General features: G+C 52.4%; 2 protein-coding genes across 2 annotated transcripts in view; one reads left to right on the top strand and one right to left on the bottom strand.

The window, feature by feature from the left end:
- FANCA (Fanconi anemia complementation group A) overlaps positions 1–9,830 on the top strand; it is a 39,995-nt gene extending 30,165 nt beyond the window's left edge. The window contains exons 31-43 of the mRNA XM_023746977.1: positions 1,678–1,762; positions 3,066–3,232; positions 3,692–3,797; positions 4,593–4,652; positions 4,788–4,892; positions 5,733–5,842; positions 6,689–6,842; positions 7,887–7,949; positions 8,311–8,413; positions 8,750–8,825; positions 9,009–9,165; positions 9,336–9,428; positions 9,617–9,830. Coding sequence (XP_023602745.1) covers positions 1,678–1,762; positions 3,066–3,232; positions 3,692–3,797; positions 4,593–4,652; positions 4,788–4,892; positions 5,733–5,842; positions 6,689–6,842; positions 7,887–7,949; positions 8,311–8,413; positions 8,750–8,825; positions 9,009–9,165; positions 9,336–9,428; positions 9,617–9,724 — 1,387 coding nt within the window. The 3' untranslated portion in view covers positions 9,725–9,830. The remainder of the gene's footprint in view (positions 1–1,677; positions 1,763–3,065; positions 3,233–3,691; positions 3,798–4,592; positions 4,653–4,787; positions 4,893–5,732; positions 5,843–6,688; positions 6,843–7,886; positions 7,950–8,310; positions 8,414–8,749; positions 8,826–9,008; positions 9,166–9,335; positions 9,429–9,616) is intronic.
- Positions 9,746–18,865, bottom strand: ZNF276 (zinc finger protein 276). The gene is given in 12 exon segments (XM_006109688.3): positions 9,746–10,332; positions 10,405–10,504; positions 11,264–11,381; positions 11,690–11,765; positions 11,837–11,947; positions 15,603–15,686; positions 16,691–16,769; positions 17,667–17,918; positions 17,921–17,953; positions 17,956–18,105; positions 18,213–18,259; positions 18,562–18,865. Coding segments are annotated over 12 exon segments (1,581 nt in total). The 5' UTR covers positions 18,846–18,865; the 3' UTR covers positions 9,746–10,085.
- Positions 18,866–20,553: the final 1,688 nt, after the last annotated feature.

The following is a 20,553-nucleotide window of genomic DNA, read 5'->3' as shown; positions in this document are numbered from 1 at the left end:
AGTATTTTACTATCTTTTTTTCTTTATTACTGAATTTATCAGGGTGACATTGGTTAATAACATGTAGGTTTCGGGGGTACAGTTCTATAGTACATATCTATGTTGTATTGCGGGTTCTCCACCCCAAGTCAAGTCTCCTTCCATCACCATTTGTCCCCCCTTTACCCTCTTCTACCTCTCTCCCCACCCCCACCCCCAGTATTGTCGTCTTAACAGCACTGAGTCTTCCTATCTATGAACATGGGATGTCTTTACATTTATTTAGGTCTTTAATTTTTTTCAACAATGTGTTAGTTTTCAGCATATAAGTCTTGCACCACCTTGGTTAAATTTATCCTTAAGTATTTTATTCTTTTTTAACACCATTGTAAATGAAATTATTGTCTTTATTTCATTGTCTTTATTATTCCTTGCTAGTATATAGAAATACAACTGATTTTTTATATACATTTTCTATCCTGTAACTTTGCTGAACTCATTTATTTGCTCTAATAGATTTTTATTGTAGATTCTTTAGGATTTCCTACATAAAAGATCATGCCATCTGGGAATAGAGATGGTTTAATTTTTCCTTCCCATCTGGATGCCTTTTCTGAACTGTCCTGGCTGAACTGCCCTGGCTAGAACTTCCACTGTCGTGTTGCATGGAAGTGTTGAGAGAGGACATCTTTATCTTGTTCCTGATCTTAGGAGGGAAGTTTTCAGTTTTTCATCATTTAGTGTGAGGTTAGCTGTGTCTTTTCCATAAATGCTGTTTATCAGGTTGAGGAAGTTCCTTTTGCCTAGCTTGTTGCGTGTTTTTAATCTTGAAAGGCTATTGAATTTTGTCTAATGCTTTATCTACATCTATTGAGATGACCACGTGGTTTTTCTTTTTCTATTGATACTAGAGGCCTGGTGCACAAATTCGTGCACAGGTGGTTGGCCTGCTGGCTCTGTCCCTGATTGGGGGGGGTGGCGGGAGTGATGGATGGGGCCCATCTCGGGGAGGGGCTGCGGGTGGTTGGCCAGCCAGCCCCGCCCCCTGGTCGAACACCCAGTCGAACTCCCAGTTGAGGGGACAATTTGCATATTAGCCTTTTATTATATGGGATGTGTGTTATATTAATGGATTTATGGATGTTGAACCAGCCTTGTGTCCTTGGGATAAGTCCCAGTGGGTCTGGTGCATAACTGTTTTTATGTGTTATTGGGTTTGGGTTGCTGTTTTTCAATAATTATAACATTTTTATTTACAAAAACAATTAAACAATTAAAGTTCCTAGTACTTTTTTAACGTATGGTACTGCGTGAAACATTTTCCTCTGTGAAGAGGGACCAAACAAAATTTACATAAGTATCTAGATTCGCTCCTTTTTCTATGGGCGTGAAAAACGAGAACACTCGTGAGCGATCCTTAACAGATGGTGCACGAAACACGAGAAAACTCCTGAGCGGTACGAAATGTGTTAATTGATTTATGGATGTTGAACCAGCCTTGTGTCCTTGGGATAAGTCCCAGTGGGTCTGGTGCATAACTGTTTTTATGTGTTATTGGGTTTGGGTTGCTGGTATTTTGTTACAGAAGGTTTTGTTGTTTGTTAGTTCCTGTGACCACACACCACTCTGGAGGCAGGGGAAGCAGGAGCTCCAGCACCATTAGATACTCAGGAGGCTTTTACTGCGTTTTTGTTTCAGTTCAAGGAGTTGTGACTACTCAGAGAATTCTGATTTGGTTCTTGGTGGCTACATGGGAAATCGAGATATTTTTTCAAGATTGCAGGTGAGTTAGAAGGTGCAAAATTCAGTGTGTTCACTGCATTAAGCCTCTGTTACTAAGCTATTTATTATGAATATCCATAATGGGTCCTAAGGCAACTGAGCAGAATGAAAACTTGCATCACACACACAGTGGCTGAGAACCAGGGTGACAGGTCCTCTGTGAACGAGTCCAGTGCACATCATGGAAACACAGACCAAAGCTGTGATGCTGGCATCGCCTCCAGGCTTTGGGACATTTCTGAAAATAGAGGCGATTAAGGAAATTCCAACTTTGATGATAACACAGGTGCTACCCCACTGTTTTCTGCTTTACTCTTGGCTGTTCTGTTTGGGTGTCGGGCTCTGAGAAGTGATGTCAATTCCTTCAGAGGATCAACAGTTCACGAGTGTCACAGGGTCAGCTGGCACCTTGCAGGCAGCGGGCTCTGTCACCTGTGCAGGAGCACGGAGAGAGCGAGAGCGAGAGCAGGTGTAGTCAACATGCCTGCTGGCCTCAGACCTTCCTAGGGCATAAGGGTCAGGATCTGAGCCCACCTGCCTCCTCGTCCATGTGTACCTGGGAACCTGCCTGCAGAAATGCACAGCGCTCTGTTCTATAGGATTCTGTGTGTGGCTTTCATGCTTCCTGGTGGCATTCCTGCTGCCTCTCAAAATGTCTGGATTTAGGAAATAGGAATGGAAAGGAAAACATGGAGGTTGTGGTTTAGAGCACTGGGGAAATTTACTAACAAATGAGTGAAAATTCCACAAAAAAGAGACCTGATTCCCCTGACACCCCCCCGCCCCCCCCGTCTTGACCTCTTGTTCTCCACATCCTTCGTGACTGATGTGACTGAAGCGGGCAGACAGCCGAGTACACACGTCAGGGGGCAGTGATTAGATGGGGCATGGCTGCTTCTTTGCAGCCACCTGAGCACGTTAAGGACACTGCGTGTGCACTGAGGCATTTATCCAGTGCCTGCTGTGCACAGTCCTCACCTGAGTAATTCGTCCTCACCTGTGTGCCCCCGCACTGTATGTGTAGGGGAAGAGCAAATGACAAATGGAGTAAAACATTAATTGTGGGTGAATCTGGGTGAAGGTGTTCGTGTGCTAGTCTTATTTTCGCAAAGTTTTGTAACTTCCTAGTGATTTTATCCCACTTATCCTGAGCCCTGTGGAGACTTCTCTCCCAAGAACATTTCAGGCTCCTCATTGGGGCAGACAGGAAGCCCAGGGACTCTCTGCCTTCACATTTGGGGACAGAGAACCACTTGGAACCAGAGATGAAAATGCATGAGCGTCTCAGCCTTGCTTTTCTCTAGGAGATGGCTGCTGACCTGGAACAGGGCCCAGTGGTGCCCCCCGGCCGTGCTCCGTCTCGGGGACACTTCCTCTTCAGGATTTTCCGCAGCCGGCTCCAGGCTCTGGCAGGCGGGTGGGACATGGCTTCCCGACTTCAGAGACAGCAGGAGCTACTCATGTACAAAAGGTAACAACACTGGAGCCTGCCATTCATTTTCAGCCCCCTGCTCCCCAGCCTGTGGTGGTGGCTTCTTGGGGTTCCATGGAGAAGCAGGGCCTGGAGATATGAAAAACACTTGGGAGTAAAGCTTTCTGCTCAGACCCAGAATCAAAATATTGGAAAGAACTCATGTCAAAAGAAGGAAGACCTGTGTGCTCAGAGAATGAAATGCTGGAACCCTCCAGTTAGTTAGACTGGTGCCCTGCTTCTTATGTAACTTACATTTTGGTTTTGGGTCACATCTTTTGAGTGTCTATCATAGGGTTCAGGTGCTCAGCCAGCCACAGGCTGGGGACAATGGGGGCTGCAGACCACACTCTGATTCCAAGAGTGAATTGGGAGGGTCCTTGCAGTCCTGAGATCTAACTTCTCGAGAAGCAAAGTTAGGTGATGCCTCCACCCTTGATGCACTGCCTCTTCTCCAAGAATCCTCCTCGGACTCCCTCCGTCTGTCCTTGTCGGCCACCCCCGGGCAGAACAAGCAGCCACCCCTGACTGCGCTGAGTTCTTCCACTTGGTCAACTCTGAGCTGGTAAGTGCCATGCAAGTGACCTTGGGACTCAGGGATGAGGCGCGATCTGGTCACTCAGGGCTGGCTCCTGAATTCATGAGTGTGTCTGTGGTCAATTGGAGCTACTGGTAATTGCCACAGGCGGGTCCTGACCACGTGGGATGTGGACCCGTGTTGGCTGGAGCTGGGTGTGCGAGCCCTCACCCACCACCAACACGGGCCAGTGAATGCAGGCGCGGGCTCGCTCCCTCCTCCACAGGACCATCTCGGCCTTGTTGGACCCATGAAGGTTGCAAACCATTCGCTCACCATGCATCTCTCTTTCCATTTTGACTCTGAGTGATGCTGTGACCACTCTGTTGCCACCAGGTGGCCCCGTTTCCTTCCATTTTGCAGGTGGCTCAGTGTCGGGGGCTCTGATCTTACTTGGAGGGTCAGTAAGGTGACAAATAAACGTGCCCCTGCTCACTTCAGAGAACAGCTTCTACCCCGGAGATATTTTTCTAGTTTTTAGAAAAGCACAGCTATGACTAGAGATTGAACTAGGGCTCCATCCAGCACACAGAGCTGCTCCCCTGCCTCACTGGGTACCCGGACACTTGGAGGCCTCCCACCCCGTGTTGGCACTAGAGCGGGCAGGCTGTGGGGGAAATCGTGTTGCTCAGAGAAGTGTGGAGAGGCAGTGAGCAGGGGCAGCCCTCTAGGGTCCATGGTGGTGCTGTGAACAGGCAGCTGTCTTCACACCTCCACCTGTCAGACACCATCCTCATCTTCCCACCATTGGCTGCTCTCTCACTGACCTGTACTATTTTGCAGAGAAACTTGGGTTCCCACGGAGGTGCCCTGACGCACGACGTTACCGTCCACTTCTTCAGGGTAATTCCCTTTCCCTCTACCTCCCACCTGGCCGCGCAGAAGCCTCGTGTCTGGTGCTGCTGGGAAGCCACAGTGTCTTTCAGGGCTTGGGTTCACAAGCAAACCGCTAAACTTCTGGCACATTCTCTTCTACAGGGGCTCCTCCAGGCCTGCTCACGAAGCAGAGACCCCGCCCTGACAGCCAACCAGATCCTGACCACCTGTCAGACCGAGTGCCCCTTGGTTTTAACCTCTGCTCTGGTAGGCCCAGCTCTCCTGCTGGAGGTGTTGTCTGTTTCCCACTAAAATCTCATCCCAGTTACTATAATTCAAGAGAAGTGGGGGTAGGGAGAATATGTCAGCACACAGGTGGGGTGACAGGTCCCCCTGGCTGCCACCCTGCGCCTGCCTCAGGCAGCACGGACACACAAGTGTGAAGGAGCAGCCTTCCCGCCTGTGCCTGGGCATTGGCTCAGTCACCTGCTGTTCAGCGTTGGCTGAGGTTGGACGGTATCGGCCTGTGCTCTCCTGTGGGTGTAACTTCGTGTTCGCTGCATCTGCCGTCTTGGTTGCTGTCTCAGGATGAACAGAGGCTACCTCAGCCTCTGCCAGAGGCCTTGGGTGGGACCTTTGGGTGCCGCTGCTGGCTGTCTTAGCACCCTGACAACACAGCTTTCTCTCTCCCTTCTCCTTCTCTCTGGTGGGATTCTGACACTAACAGCGTGGAACTTGAGCTACTTCACAGGCAATGGTGGCGTTTCCCCTGTAGCTCAGTGGGTGACCTGTCCCGTGTTGCTCAGTGGGGATATTGGGGTGCTGGCTGAGCTATTGGAGATTGTGGCCGACTCCACGCACAGGCACCTCTTTAGGCAAGGCTTCTGGTTTCCAATCCATGTCCTTGGCACAGGCAGGTGAGGGTGCCCCACGGGACGGCTCTGAGCCTTCCTGAGATGGAGTGCACGAGATGTTGCCCATGACCTTCTGAAGTGTTAGGTAGATGTGAGCCAGGCTGGGGGTGGTGTCAGCTGGTGGAGTGGACATACGCTCTTGCCCCAACCTCAGGGCCTTGATCTATTGATTTGTGACCTTTCTCTCCGGCAGTTGTGGTGGCTGCGCCTAGAGCCCGAGCTTCTCTGTCGGTGGAGGTGCTTCCAGAGCCCGCTGCCCCGAGAGCTGCAGAGGCTGCGTGACGCCTGGCAGTTTGCCAGCAGGTGGGTGCTGACAGTGGGGTGTGGGGAGAAAGTGCTCTGGGTTATCTCCATGGATACCTTAAGGTGTTCACAGGGTGCCTTTGGGCAGGTGCTACAGGACCCAGCGGCAGAACTGATCTGACAGGTCCCCGAGTGAGAATTCAGGAATGTTTTGGGAAAGACCAATTTCAGCCTAAGTAGTCAGTTAAACCCTGTTCAGGTTTCTTAGCCTGAGTGACCTGGTTGACCCACTCTCCTGGGACTGCTGGGCCAATGGTCTCCAGTATCCTGCTGGGTGTGGGATGCTGTGAGGTCATTGAAGGAATTTCAAGTCCCCATCTAGCCGCCTTTCATTTCTGTGACTCGTGTTTTTATCCCTGATGTGCACCTGTCTCCCTGCAGGGTCAGGGTGCTCAAAATCTGCTCAGGAAACGAGGAAGGCAAGTCCTGCCCACCCACCTCCTTCTACAGAGTAGCTAGTGCGATCCATCCCATTATGAATTTCCAGCCTGTTTTTCACCTGCCGCAGAACCTTTCTGAGCAGCACCGCAGTCAGTAGGGTCCGAGCCGCAGACTGTGGACCATGGGCCTCAGCTCAGGCACTGGGACCAGTGCCCTGGTCAGGTCCTACCGCGCCTCGTGTCCAGGGCACAGGCATGCTGCAACCAGAAACTGGACCCTAAACCAAGGATGAGCCCATGACAGGCTTGGGCTCTGCAGGCTGTTTCTGCCGACTCTGAGCCCCTCATGGCTCACCCTAGGCGGGTAGGTCTGCACTGTGACAGTTTTGGGAACAAGGACCTTAGGTTTTCAGTGGTGACTTGATTGACAGGCTCCTGTGATGACACACATCTCTCTTCTTCCCAGCCTCCTGTCCCCCGACACAGAGTCCCCTGACACAGTGTCCCCCACCTCGGGCCCGGCCTGGGTCTCCGCTGCTGCGCTGCACTTTGCGATTCAACAAGCTGGGAAAGGGAGTCTGAGGAGAGGCCTGGAGAGGCTGTGCTGCCCCACGGAGGAGGCAAGGACAGCTCTTCTCTCGTTCCCTCCCCAGCAGGCCCGTTGTCGGTGTTCTGGTCAGTGGTGTTTCCCAGAGCTCACCTAATGACTGAGCTTTCCCAAGCACAGACAGGAAGTCTGGAGATTCTGACACTTTATTTGAAAGTAAAATTTGCTGGGTTTAAGATTTCATAAGACTTTGACTCTCAAGTTTATTAGTAAAAAGAATATCTTAGTTTCATTTTTGAAGTGCTTTCATTGATCTTTTTCTTATTCACATCACAACCCCGGGCAGGGCTGTCCACTGTCCAGTGGAACCTGGTGTCCATTTCCACACCCTCGGTTCACATGCACCACAGTTAGGCACAGGCCGAGAGACAGGGCAGGTGGAGGGCAGGTGCTCTGAGTCCAGGCTGGCACCTTGAAATGTCCCTACTGGGAGTTGTGGGACCGACTGTAGCCAGGGCACTCGAGGCCACCTGTCAGCTCAGCACGTGTCCACCTGCTGGGCAACTAAATCAGTTGCTGAGCCAATCTATTTTTGGTGATTATAATTTAAGTAAAAAACCTACAAATAAGATTCTTCCATGATTGTTTTCAGATGGTTCTGCTGGAAGGCCTGGTGTACCAAGGGGACAGGACAGGGTCCACAGAGGCGCCATCCAGCCTGGGTGTGCCTGCGGTCAGGGTCAGAGAGGCGGGATGTAGCTGTGGGTTTACCACCAGAGTTTTACAAACATTTCTGGACACAAAGCCAGGGAACGAGGCTGAGCTGGTGGCTCACTGCACAGATGAGCTACCTGTCATGGGGACACTCACACACCAGGGAGACCCCTGGCAATAGCCTGGTTTAAAGACAAGCATAAAAATGATCCAGTCAGTAATAATTTTACACAATTAATTTCTGCTTAAAAGTGGGAATTTTTCTTTCTGAGAAGATCCACTTAGAGGAAAAGTGTGTGTCCTGGGCCTGTAAGTGGTGATGAATGCTGCTCCACCCCTAGGACTGCGCTGTGGGGACAGCACGATGACTTCACGTTGCAAGTGTCCCTGTTTGTATTTGCAGCTGCTGGTTGTCCTGTTTTTCTTTTCCTTGATGGGCCTGCTGTCGACATACCTGACCCCACACGTACGTTATCCCTCATGTCTCAGGGTTCTTCCCCAGGTTCTTGAAGCTGCAGATCCTCAGGGGCCCAGCCCTCCTGGGTCAGGGTGGGGGGAGTCCTGTGCTCACTGGAGTAGGAGCTCCTCGGCCTTGGCCTTTGTTTTGATGTCTTACTTCAGCACTTGGGCCCCAGGGTCCCTGGCACCTCCTCCTGCCGGAGTTCCCTCCATCAGAGGCCTTGAGCGACACACTCTAACAAGGAAAGGCTCCCTTCTGTGAAGAGGGTCGTCCCTCTTCCCCACGTGCCCAGCTCTGAACCCAGCAAGAACATTCAGCTCTGCAGCCACTGCCTTCCGAGTCATTCTTCCTCTTCTGTGGGTCACAGGCTGGCAGCTGCCTGACGGCTTTGGACATCTGTGCCGAGATCTTGGGGTGTTTGGAGAAGAGGAAGGTGCCCTGGCTGCCGCTCTTTCGGTTGACAGAGACAGGTAAGACATCCACTGAGACCTGATAGCCAATGGTCTCTAGTCATCCACCACTGGCTAGGAGCGCAGCTGACCCAACAGGGTCCAACTGTGGCTTTTGACATGAGTCCCTTCAGAAGCAGCTTTCAAATGGTTATCTTCTTGCAAAGCATATAAGCCCTACATCTTCATCAGGACAAAAGCGTATAAAAGAATTTAGTGGAGCACCGAGGACCCCAGGGTGGCACTGAGCTATCATTGGGGGTCCACCTGCCTGGCCCACAAAGGTACACAAGGTCCTCTGAAGACACCGGTCCTGGGGGGTGGCAACCAGGGCTGACTGAGCCCCTTGGGTTGTAGATGCCGGCCTGGGCCACCTCCTCCTCCTCCTGGCCCCGGACCAGCATGTCAGGCTGCTGCCAGTCGCCTTCTACAGGTAACTCCCTGTTCTGGTCAGACCACACGCTGTCTGTCCCTCACAGGAGGAGCTCACACACCGGGGCCTTCCCTGACCACAGTGGGTCTCCCTCCAGATGGCAGAGATGGCCTGGAACTTCCTGTGCCAACTGTCCTTCTCTGGGAGGTCTTGGTGTCACCTGACATCTAGTCTCACCATCAGCCTCCTCTCCTACTTTGACGAAGACGCCCTCATCCAGGATGATGCCTTCCTGCACATTGCAGTGGACATGTATCTCAAGCTGCTTTGCCTCTTCGTAGCCGGGGAGACAGCTGTACTCTCAACTCTGGCCAGCAGGACCCAGGAGCTCCAGGGCCAGGCAGGTGAAAGGGTGGGCTGTCCAGGCAATTGGCACATCCCACGGGCCCACATCCTACAACCCAAGGTGCAGATGGCACATCCCACGGGCCCACGTGGCAAGCTCTCAGGTGACGGCCCCTCCTGGCACACGTGTGGGCACCTGACTGTGGCTCTGTCTGTTCTCTCTAGGGCTGCCCTGTCGGCCTGATAACAAAAGCTCGTCTTTTTTTGCTGCAATCAATACCTCGGTGCTCCAGAAAGAGCTTCTCTAACATGGCAGAGGTAACGCCTAAATGTTCACCATGGTGTTTTCTCCCCTTGGTGTTTGTGTATAATCCAAATCACTATTTAAGTATGAGGATGCGGAGGCCCAACACATGGCCACTTTCTGGTCAGCTCTAGTCACCAGCTTCCCTCCCCATGCCTTGGTGTTGGGTCTGTGCTGCACTGAGCATGGTATTTTCTTGCAGCTGCTGGCCACTCATGGAGACTGTGACCCCGAAGTGAGTGCTGCCCTCCTGAGCAGGCAGCGGGCCATGCAGGACACTGACCTCTCCCACGAGCCTTGCTTCTTCTGACTGGACCCGCACACACACTCCTCCTTTGTAAATAATTTATTATGAGCATGACGTGGAGCTCTTGTTGCACGAAAAAGTGGATTACAAATATCCGTGACTGCTTGCGTGAGGAACAGGACTCTATTTAAAATTTGTATCTGGCCCCAAGTCCATGTTTATAGGAAAATAAACTGCTGGTCCCAGAATGGATGCAGAAAGGCTACCTCGGCCTTGCACTGCGCCCCCCACCTTCCAGCACAGGGGTGAGGTTCAGCATGGGGTCTTTCAGGGTGACCCCAGCTGTGCCTTCAGGTCTCATGGGAGGAACTATGAAGTCCTTCCACCCCACCTACCACCTGTTGAGTTCAGGTGCTGAGCACCCTCAGGTGGGCTCAGGCTTCACAGCCTGACCCTCTGTGGTCCTGGGCGATGGCTCCAGGGGCAGGGCCTTGTCTTGGGTCTGCGTCAGAGGGTGGACCATGGACATATGCACGTTAAGATTGTGAGCCTTCTCGAACCGCCGGCCACACTGGTCACAGGCAAAGTCCAGCTCCGTCTCAGCCTTGTGTTTGGTCATGTGGTACTTGAGGGATGCCCGCTGCCGGCACTGGAACCCACAGACTTCACACCTAGGGGACAGGGGAAGTGAGCGAGGATCTAGGTGCCTGTGTGGCCACCAGGAGACACCCGGTCACACTTACTGCAGAGGCTTGGCTCCCGAGTGCCGCATCTGGTGGACGAGGAGGTGTTTCCGCTGCTTGAAGGTCTGTCCACACTCATCACAGATGTAGTTCCGCACCTCTAAGGAGAGACAGGTGAGCACAGGCCCCAGAAGGTCCATCTTCCGGGCTTTCTACACTCAGTGCCCAAGCAGGGGACCTTGCTGACCTGATTTTACTCAGATGAGAGACAATTTTCATACAAATCATTAGCAGAGCCCTGCAACCCATGTCTGGAGCTTCCTCTAAATCCACTGCACAGTGGAAGCCAGTTTTCTTAAACGTCTTAGAAGGCTCTACCTGCTTGAGCACAGATGCTTAGAGGAGCCACATCACAAGGTCTCAGGTACTGCCACTCCACATGGGACCCCCCCAAGGGAGCCCCCATCCTGGAAGTCAGTTTCTTAGACTCTTGAACAAAAACCAAACGGTCAAACTATACGACCGATCCGATCCTGGACAGTAGGTGTATGTGTGGTTCTTGTGTTTCCTGACGTGGGTGGTGTGGGTCACACCATGAAAGTGATGAATCTGTATCAGCCCAGGTTGTGACATAGAGAAGTGGCCCTTGAGCTGACAGTGGTGGCTGCATCTGAGCTTTTTGCCTCACCATTTCTACAATGCATGTGGCTTCCTCTTATCCCAAAAACATGGCTTTTTTTTTTTAATTAAAAAACCCACCACAATACATGCACAGAAAGGCACAGGGATTTCTTTGCTGCCAGTTCCACACTGACCAACTGAGCTGACTTGTCAACACTGCAGCCCACGAACAACACACTACCCACGAGGCCAAGACGGGGACCCTGGGGGCTGTCCCAGGAGGGGTCAGGGCAGGCACCTGTGTGGATGAGCTTCACATGCCGCTGCAGGTAGCGGTCAATCATGAACACCTTGTTGCAGCCAGGGTGGGGACAGGGCCTCTCGCGGACTTCTTCATGGTGCTCCTTTATGTGCTTCTGCAGGGGAACAGTGAGGCCCTGAGTGCTGGCTGGGCCTGGACAGCAGCTCACCCACCACGCAGCACCTGCCGCCTCTGAGCCCTGTGCACCACCCTCGAAGGGACAGATCCCACCATTCCTCACTGAAGACAGGTGCTTTCCCAAGAGCAAAGGCCGGTTCATCCTCCCCCACGGAGCACGGCAATGGCGGGTTGCTTCACATCTCCATTTCCCCAGGTTCACGGGCACCCTTGGGGGAGTCTGGGCCTGACACCTCCCCCTGCTCCTGCAGACTCCTGCCCTGGCTTCAGTAGCACCTTCCTTACCTTCATGCCATCAGCCCCTCGGTACACAGCTGTGCAGCCTTGATATGGGCACTTGTAGATGGTGGGCAGCTCCTCCCTGAAACACAGGGCACCATGGAGCGGCTGCCCTGGCCGCACACCCGGCAGTGCAGCCCACACCGGCCTCACCTTTCACAGCGGAGCTTGTTCTTCCAGCCCGGCTTCGGTCCAGGCTTCTTTCGGATTTTTGGTTCTTCAGGTTTCTTGGCCTCTTTGCTCCCATTCTTTTTACCAGAGACTCTGGGGAAAAAAAAAGTAAATCAGATGCAGTGATATGTCTGACCTCTGTACATGGATCTCACTTTCCTTCATGTTCTCTGATATGATTCAGCTTCCAGGGCTATGTGCTAACTGGGTGCCCTGAACTGGACCCTCAGCCACCAAAGCCAGAACAACTCAGCAGGTAGATGCCCGGTACTGCCCCCATGGGAGGGCCAAGTGCAGGGACAATGGCTACAGAAGTGGGTTTTTAGGACTGAAGTCTTACACCCTATTCTAAATATCAAAACCAAACACAAGATGCCATGGAAAATGGTGGAATACAGAAGCTTTAAGGGTCAGTCCCTGGACCAAAACAACCATTAAGCTAGAAAAAAGATCAGATCCAACAACTGTGGAATTTTGGACCCTGGTGGGAGACTCACAGCAACCAGAAGTCCTTGGGGGCAAGTGCTGTCTCTGGGAAGAGTGCTCTATGTGCTCCACCAGCTGCCACCCCCCATTCTTCGGCTCGCCACGGGCCAGAGTGGGCATGGGGACTTGGTGCGGGACCAGTAGTGTCTATTAAAAGTTTAAAGAACACACGTTTTCCTTTTTGGACCCAGACATTTAAGGAACTCGGTCAGAAATGGAAGGGAGCCCTGGCTGGTGTGGTTCATTTGGGCATCTTCTTGTGTACCAAAAGGTTGCTGGTTTGATTCCTGGTCAGGGCACATGCCTAAGGGTGTGTATGAGGCAGCCCATCAATGTTTCGCTCTCAAATTGATATTTCTCTTTCTCCCTCTCCCCTCCTCTCTAAAAATAAAAAATCTTAAAAGGGGGGGGGCATCTGTAATACTTTCAACAATAAATATGTTATAATTAAAATAAAGTTAAAAAGAAATAGAAGGGAGCACCTGGGGCTATATGTGACTAGCCATAGCTGACATCATCTTCAATGGTTAGAGACTAAAAAGTTCCCTCTGAGATCAAGAAAATAATGCTGGGTATCCTAGCCAGAGAGATTAGGCAAGAAAAAATAAAAGCCATATAAATTAGAAAGGAAGGAAAATTACCTCTATTCACAGATGACATGATTTTATATATAGAGAACCCTACAGAGTCCCCATACAAAATAAATTCAGCAAAGTTGCGGGGTGCAAAATCAGCACACAAACACCAGTTCTATTCCTACATGCTAACAACAAACAACCCAAAAAGGAAATTAAGAAAATTCATTTGCAATCACATCAAAAATAATAAATAAGGAATAAACTTAACCAAGGAGGTGAATGACTTATACACTGAAAACTACAAAACACTGATGAAGGAAATGAAAGGCCTAAATAAGTGGAAAGGCATCCCATATTCATGGATTAGAAGACTATTAAGATGGCAATGCTTCTCCCAAAGCAAACTACAGATTTAATCTCTATCTAAATCCCAATGGTGTTTTTAGTAGGGAAAAAAAAATCCAAAATTTCACGTTGAATTTCAAGGGACCCGAATAGCCAAACAATTTTGAAAAACCGATGGGAGGACTCAACTTCCTGAATACAAAATTTGCTACGAAGTTACAATAATCAAAATTGTGGTGCTTGCATAAAGACAGATGCGTAGACCAACTGAACAGAATTAAGAGGATAGAAGTAAACCCTCAAAAGTACAATCGACTGTTTCCAACAAGAGTGCCCAGGTTATTCCCCAGGGAAAGGACAGTCCCCGACAAAGGTGCTGGGAAACTACCTACACGCAGAAAGAAATGGACCCTAATGTGTGCTACATGCAAAACTTAACTCCGATCAGAGGCCGGAATGTGAGCTAAAATTATAAAGCTCTTGGAAGAAAACAGCAGTACGTCTTCATGATCTTGGACTTGGCAATGGTTTCTTAAATAGGACACAAGAGCACAGGCAGCAAAAGTAAAAATAGGTAAACTGGACTTGGAAATCATAACCTTTGCACACCAAATGACACGACCAAGAGTGAAATAGATGACCCACTGAATACGAAAAACTACCTTATAACTCAATAGCAAAAGGACAACCCAATTAAAATATAGGCAAAGGACGTGGAGGGCATTTCTCCAAAGAAGATATAAGCATACACGTGGCGCTGGCTGAGTAGCTCAGTTGGTTAGAGTGTCCTGATAATCCAGAGTTACAGGTTCTATCCCGGTTAGGGCACATACAAAAATCAATCAATGAATGCATAGATAAGTAGAACAAATTGATGTTTTTTTTCTCTTAAAAAAAAATGTGAAAAGATGCTCAACATCACTAATCATTAGATAAATGCAAAGCAAATTAACAATGAGGTACCACTTCCACCCATTAGGGTGACTGTACCTCAGTGTTCAGAGCATTACTCACAATAACCAAAAGGTGAAAACAACCCAAGGTGTGGTTAAGCTCCAACACGGGCTATAATATGGTAAATCTCAAAAGGAGCCAGTCACAAAAGGACAAATATAATCCCACTGAGGTCCCTAGAATCGGGACCTAGACTAGATAGAGGTTGTCAGGGCCGGGGAGGACGACAGGGAAGTCATTGCTTAATGTGTACAGAGGTTCTGCTCGGGGTGGTGACGAGTTTGTAAACAGTGGTGATTGTTGCACAACATTGTGAATGTACTTAATGCCACTGAACTTAAAAATGGCAAACTGTGTGTTACCACAAATTGTAAAGAAGGGTTATAAATAGTTGTCTTCCCTTTAACGGGAAGATTAAAAGAACCTTTCTGATGACTGCGCAGGCTTCTCCTCTCCTTATCTCAAATAACTGTGCTTTGAACCTGGCTGCGTGTCCCGATCGCTGGCCTGTACCCTCTTCTGAGTGGCATGGCACCTGTTGGCTGCACTGACAGGTAATTTGCCATTTCCCTCCCAGCCTGGACTACATTTGCAGAGAGCAGGAGGCTTCAGGGAGCCTGTGGGTTTCACAGGTGGATGGGACGGCTGGGGTGGGGTTGGGGAGCCTCAGGGCTGCACACTGACTGATGTCTCCCCAGAGCTGCCTGTTGTCCTGTTTCTCCGTAACCCATGTCAGAACCTAAAGGAAAAGAACTCGTGATTGCTTCTCAATCTGTCTCTGCGTTTCCTTGGCTGGTGGTGTGTGCTTGTTTCACTGTGCTGTGAAATGCTGAAGGGCAGTGCCCATGTCGGGCATCGACACTGCAGGGGTTTGGGGGTTCCTGGGCACAGGGTTGGGAAGAAAGTGACACAAGTAAAAATCGTCCCTTCCTGCCAGGACCCTACGTTCTACCTGCAGAAACAAGTCCTTGAAAAGAGAAGGTCAACACAAGGTCACAGAAGCTCCCCAACAAGGAAGTGGCACAGAAATCGGTGCCCGAGGCAGAGCTGTGAACAAGTGCAGAGACTCAGCACCAAGAGCAGGAATCAGAGGCTGGCAGGGTGGTGTGGCCGTGAGCAGGACCGGCACAAGGCAGGCAAGGAGCTCCAAAACGAGGCTGGGTCATGCCCACAGCTCCTGTCATCCTCACCTGGACGTCAGCTGCCTCACGAATGACACTGAGGCCAGGTCCCAGAGCTGTCCTGGGGAGGCCTCAGCTCCCTCAGAAGCCGCATTGCACTGGATTTGGCAGGCTGACCCCAAACACCATGTTTGGGGAGCACAGACGTGGCATCCAGCTCCCCGATGGACACCAGCCCCAGGCCTTGCACCAAGACCCACTTACTTCTTTTCTGGGTAAGGCTCAAAGGACTCATCTGAGGACTGGGTGTTCTGCTTCTTGTCATTGTTGTCTTCACTCAGGAAATCCCTAGGACAGAAGAGAGAGCCTTTAGCAAAGCTCTGGGTGGGTGACAGATCCGATGCGACTTCCTGCCTGCAGACACCATACAGATCCCCATAGCCCATGTTTTAGTTCTGAAAAGGCTGAAAGAAACCTAAAACCCCCCAATCTCTACCCCATCTCCTAAATGCTCTCCTCACATCAGGACCCCAAACTCAGAAGGAACCTCTCCAAGGAGGCCCCAGGCGGGTGTGAAGACCCCATAGGTGGTGGGCTTCTGAGTAAGTGGACGCTCAGAACAGCCCTCACCCTGTGAGCACCTGTCCAACTGACAGGTCAGCTGTCAGCCATTTCAAAGGTCACAAAGGCCAGAAAAAGCTCTATGCCTGTAACCTTCGCCCTGAAGTATGAACCACTGTTCATTCTGTTGGCTCGCCATGGCCTTCCCCTTCGGCCGCCACCCGTCAGACAGAGAGCGGCTTGAGGCTGCAAGACCCCGGCCACACCTGGTCCCGGGGTGTTTCTAGCACAGACACTTGGGTTCTTCCGGCACCTTGGCCACTGGTGCCCCACTGGAGCTGCACTAAAACTGTTCTACTCTACGGACAAGGATGCATCTGCCTTCCAGCCACAGCTAGTGGGGTCAGGCTGGAAGAGTGAGAGGTGCCTGGCTCAGCGGCAGGGGGTGGCCCAGAAGCAGACAGCCCCAGTCACACTCATGCCATGACAAAGGGCCAGAGGCTGCGTCCTCTGCTCGAGGAGCGTGGGGCCAGCACAGAACTAAGGCCTGAAGGAGACAAGGGGCAGCAGCAGAGGGTGCCCAAGGGACCCTCCCAGGAGCTCTGCACACGCAGGTCCTGCTGTCTGGTGGCTGCATCAGCGGGTCCCCTCTGGGACCCAGGAAGCCCCTAATCAGGACCGAGAAGCCTGGAAGCACCCCTGGCCAGGACATGGACCGCCAGCCCCTAGGATGGTAGAGTTTGGTTTTCCAAGGAGAAATTTTAGGCTGTTTAAACCCACTCTTCTCTCACCCCTCAGAAAGGTCACTGAACTCGTCTTTTACCCGATCATCCGAGGTTGAAGATGGAAGCTGCTTCTCACCCAACTGCCCTGAGAAACAAAGAACAAGGCTCCTGTTACCAACTGGTGCGTAGGCAGGGCTCCCAGCAAGGAGGCATGGCCGCCTGAAGACAGAGCCTTCCTTGTGAGCCTGGGGTCCTCCAGCCTCACATCCCACCCACCTCCCAGCTCCATCCCCCACAGGCCCCAACACTGCCAAGCTCACAGGCCACCCGTGTCCAGCACAGGCAGCGCCGAGCACCCGATACCCAGCGACAGTCACAGCTGCCGACCTTCTCCCCAGAGGTTCCGATCCAGCTGTTTCGGGGGGACGACTCACACGTCATGAATGTATCGCGTGCAGTTTAAAGAGCCGTGCAGCCCTAAGGGCCCTCCGCACAGTCCCCGCTTCCTCCAGCCTGAGCATCGCCCTCTCCGAGCCATCCTGGGAGTGGCACTTTCTGAAAGGACTCGCACTCGAGTGGCCGAGCGCCCACTGCAGACGGGCACACATGGCAGCTGACAGGCAGGAGCCGGCCTGGCCCAACGTGATGTCCCTGAACCACTGCACCACCCAAGGGCCTGTTTCCCTCACCACACAGCAAAGGAGCCTGTCCACACGTCCCACTGGGGTGTCACTAGGGTGCTGGCTGAGGACCAGGAAATGACCCAAAACAGCCTCAGAGGCACAGCTGCCCTCTTCCCCGACCCTCTGCAACAAGGCCCCATTCTCCCTCCCTCGTGCCCTGGCCGGAGCAGGCGGTGAGGCGGGATAGCAGAGGCGTGCGCCTCACAGGCACGGCCAGCACCGGGTCTCAGCCCTCCCTGCTGCCAGATGCCCACAGGACTCCGCCACCACTGCCCACACGTGCAGACATCCACTTCCTGCGAGGGCCCTGCTGGCTCAGGGGTAGGAATCCTGGTCTAACAGCCCAGAGAAGCTCCTACCTGGAGCCCCACTTGGGGGCAGGCTTGACTGAGGCAGGGGGCTCGGCCCAGGCCCCACAGGGCTGCCATCTGAAGGGGGCTGGACCACGTCCGTGTTGGACAGCATCTCCGTCTCAGCTGTGGTCGCTCCGCCCTGGGAGCGCGGAGGGGTAGCCCCAGTGGGGTTGGACCTCCGACGCTGGGCGAGCCGGGGGGCTGTCTCCTTGTCCCACGTCCACTTGACGGCCAACGCACTGTCCAGCAGGAGAGCCCGCAGCTGGGGTCGGCGTCCATGGTGTAGTCGTGACTTGGTTGCAGCCCCACACGGCCTGGATGACACCACAGTACTCGGAGGACAGCGTCCTCTGGAGGCTGGGCAGGGGCCAACAGCTGGCCGCGTGTCCATGCACCCACCCCACCAGGCCACGCAGACCTTCCGGGCTTGACGTGATCAGGTCCACTGAGGAAAGGCACAGACAGCAGCCCCGTGGCTGGTCAGCACCCAGCCCACGGGAGCCCACCTATACCCCCCCCCCCCCCGCCCGCTCCAGGGACGGGGACACTCACCCAGAAACGCTCCCTCCTCGGCCTCTGTTGGGGGCTGGGCACCCCCCCTGCAAAGGAGCAGCATGACGTGAGTGGGGCCCGCAGCAGCAGGGGGCAGGCTCGCTCCCTTTACCGGCTCTCTCCCACATGGGGCTGCCCCTGCCCCGCCATGCCGTCTCCTGACACTCAGCCTTCCCGGCCATCACCTCCCACACCAGTCACTCTGAGGCTTCCACGTGTCCACTGACACCGCACCATGGCCCCCCCCACTGCACAGGTTCCCACCAGGCACTTCCTGTGCTAAGAACCACACAGCACACCGGGGACTGAACCTGAGCACCCCCAAATGAACAAAGGAGGGAGCGCCTACTGTGTGCAGGGCTTCCGGGGGCCCATCGGGGACACGTTGACTCTCTGCAGGAAGGACTTGAGGAGGCCGTGGCATTGGTAGAACTGGGCGTGGCAGTTCTTGCAGACAAACTGAGACAAAGCTGGGTCCTGGTGGACGGCCACCCCCAGCAGGTGCTGGAAGTCCCTGACGAACACGCGCTCCCCTGGGGGTGGTCTCTCTGAGATCTGCCCAGGTGCCCGGGCGGAGATGCTGCGGAGGCTCCGTGCAGAGAACTTCCCGTGGCAGAGGCGGCAGTGCCCCATGGCCAGAGCCCGGCCTGTTCCTGGGCAAGCACAGGAGACGTGAGTCAGGCCAGGCCAGACACAGCTCCAGGAGGGGAGCCCCGTGGCCAGTCAGGTAAAGGATACAAAGCCAACGTGCAAAAAATGGTCGGAACAAACTATCAGAACGAGAAATTAAGGAAATGATCCAATTTTCAATTTCATCAAAAAGAGTAAATACCCAGGAATAAATTTAACCAAGATGGTGGAAGATGTGTACACCGAAAACTATAAGACACTGATGAAAGAAATTGAAGATACAAATAAATAGAAAAATATTCTGTGAACTTGAAGAATTCATTATTGTTAAAATGTTCACACTGCCCAAAGCCATCTCAGATTCAACACTATCCCTATCAAAATTCAAACAGCACTGTAAAAACTGATTCTGAGAGAGAGGAAAGGGGGAAGGGCAGAGAGAGAAAGGAAAACATCGATTTGTTGTTTCGCTTATTTTGCATTCATTGGTTGATTCCTTTTTTTAAATCCTCACCTGATGAAATATTTTTCATCGATTCTAGAGAGAGAGGAAGGGGGAGGGGAGAGAGAGAAACAACAACGTGAGAGAGAAATATCGGACCAGTTGCCTTCTGTACGCACCCTGACGGGGGACTGAACCTGAACCCTAATGTATCAGGACGAGGACACTCGAACCAACTGAGCCATCCAGCCAGGTCCAACGGCATTGCTAACTAAATAGAACTAACAATCTTAAAATGTATACGGAACCAGAAGAAACCCCAAAGAGCCAAAGCTGGAGGCATCACAATTCCTTATTTCAAACTGTATTACAAAGCGAAAGTGATCCAAACAGTGTAGCATTGGCATAAAAACAGACACATAACGGAAGGACAGAGGACCCAGAAATAAACCCGTGCACACAGGGTCAATCAGTCTATGAGCAGGGAGCCACGAACACACAATGGTGTTGGGGAAGCTGGAAAGCCACGTGCGAAAAGTGACACCGGACCACCACCTCCGGCCATACACACAAGTCAACTCAGCATCGATGTCTCCTTCTCTGCCTCCCTCCCCCGTCCTCTCTGAGATCAATAAAAAAACAACCTTTTAAAAAGTACAAACTCCCACTGATTACAGAAAGGGAACGGTGTGCGGCCTGGGGACTAATTCACGGCGCCGACTGTACACGTGGAACTTGCTGAGAGCAGAGCTTGAAAGTTCTCAGCATAAAACAAGAGCTGTCACTGAGATGATGGATGTCAACTGGACACTGTGTTCCTTTCACAGTATTGACAGATATCAATTACGCTGCACATCTGAAGTTAACATGTAATATATCAATGATAGCTCCGTAAAAACTTTTTCCCAAAGAAAACTCTTAACAAATGTTTTTAAAATAAATAAACGCCTCCACTGCCGTGTAAGTTCCTAAAGGGAGCGGGGCCAGCAGAGAAGGACGGGGGAGCCCAGCTCCTCCCGCCGGTCGGGGTCCGTCCGCCACGCGAGGGCGAAGGCACCGACCCCGGCCAGCGGCCCTCGCCGCGCCGCGCCCACCGGTTCTGAGCGAACGAGCGGCGGCTGAGGCTGGGGCTCAGCAAGGACCTCGGGTTGCAGACCCGGCGCGAACGGGGGCCAAGTCCCCGGACCCTCCGCCCGCAGGGCTGAGCGTCCACCGCGAATCCCTCGGGCAGACGGGGTCGGCGCTTGCGAAACCGCACCCGCGGCGGTG

Source organism: Myotis lucifugus, unplaced genomic scaffold (assembly GCF_000147115.1).
Source record: "Myotis lucifugus unplaced genomic scaffold, Myoluc2.0 scaffold_778, whole genome shotgun sequence".
In the NCBI taxonomy this organism is placed as follows: domain Eukaryota; kingdom Metazoa; phylum Chordata; class Mammalia; order Chiroptera; family Vespertilionidae; genus Myotis; species Myotis lucifugus.
This window is presented reverse-complemented; position numbering and strand designations above follow the sequence as displayed.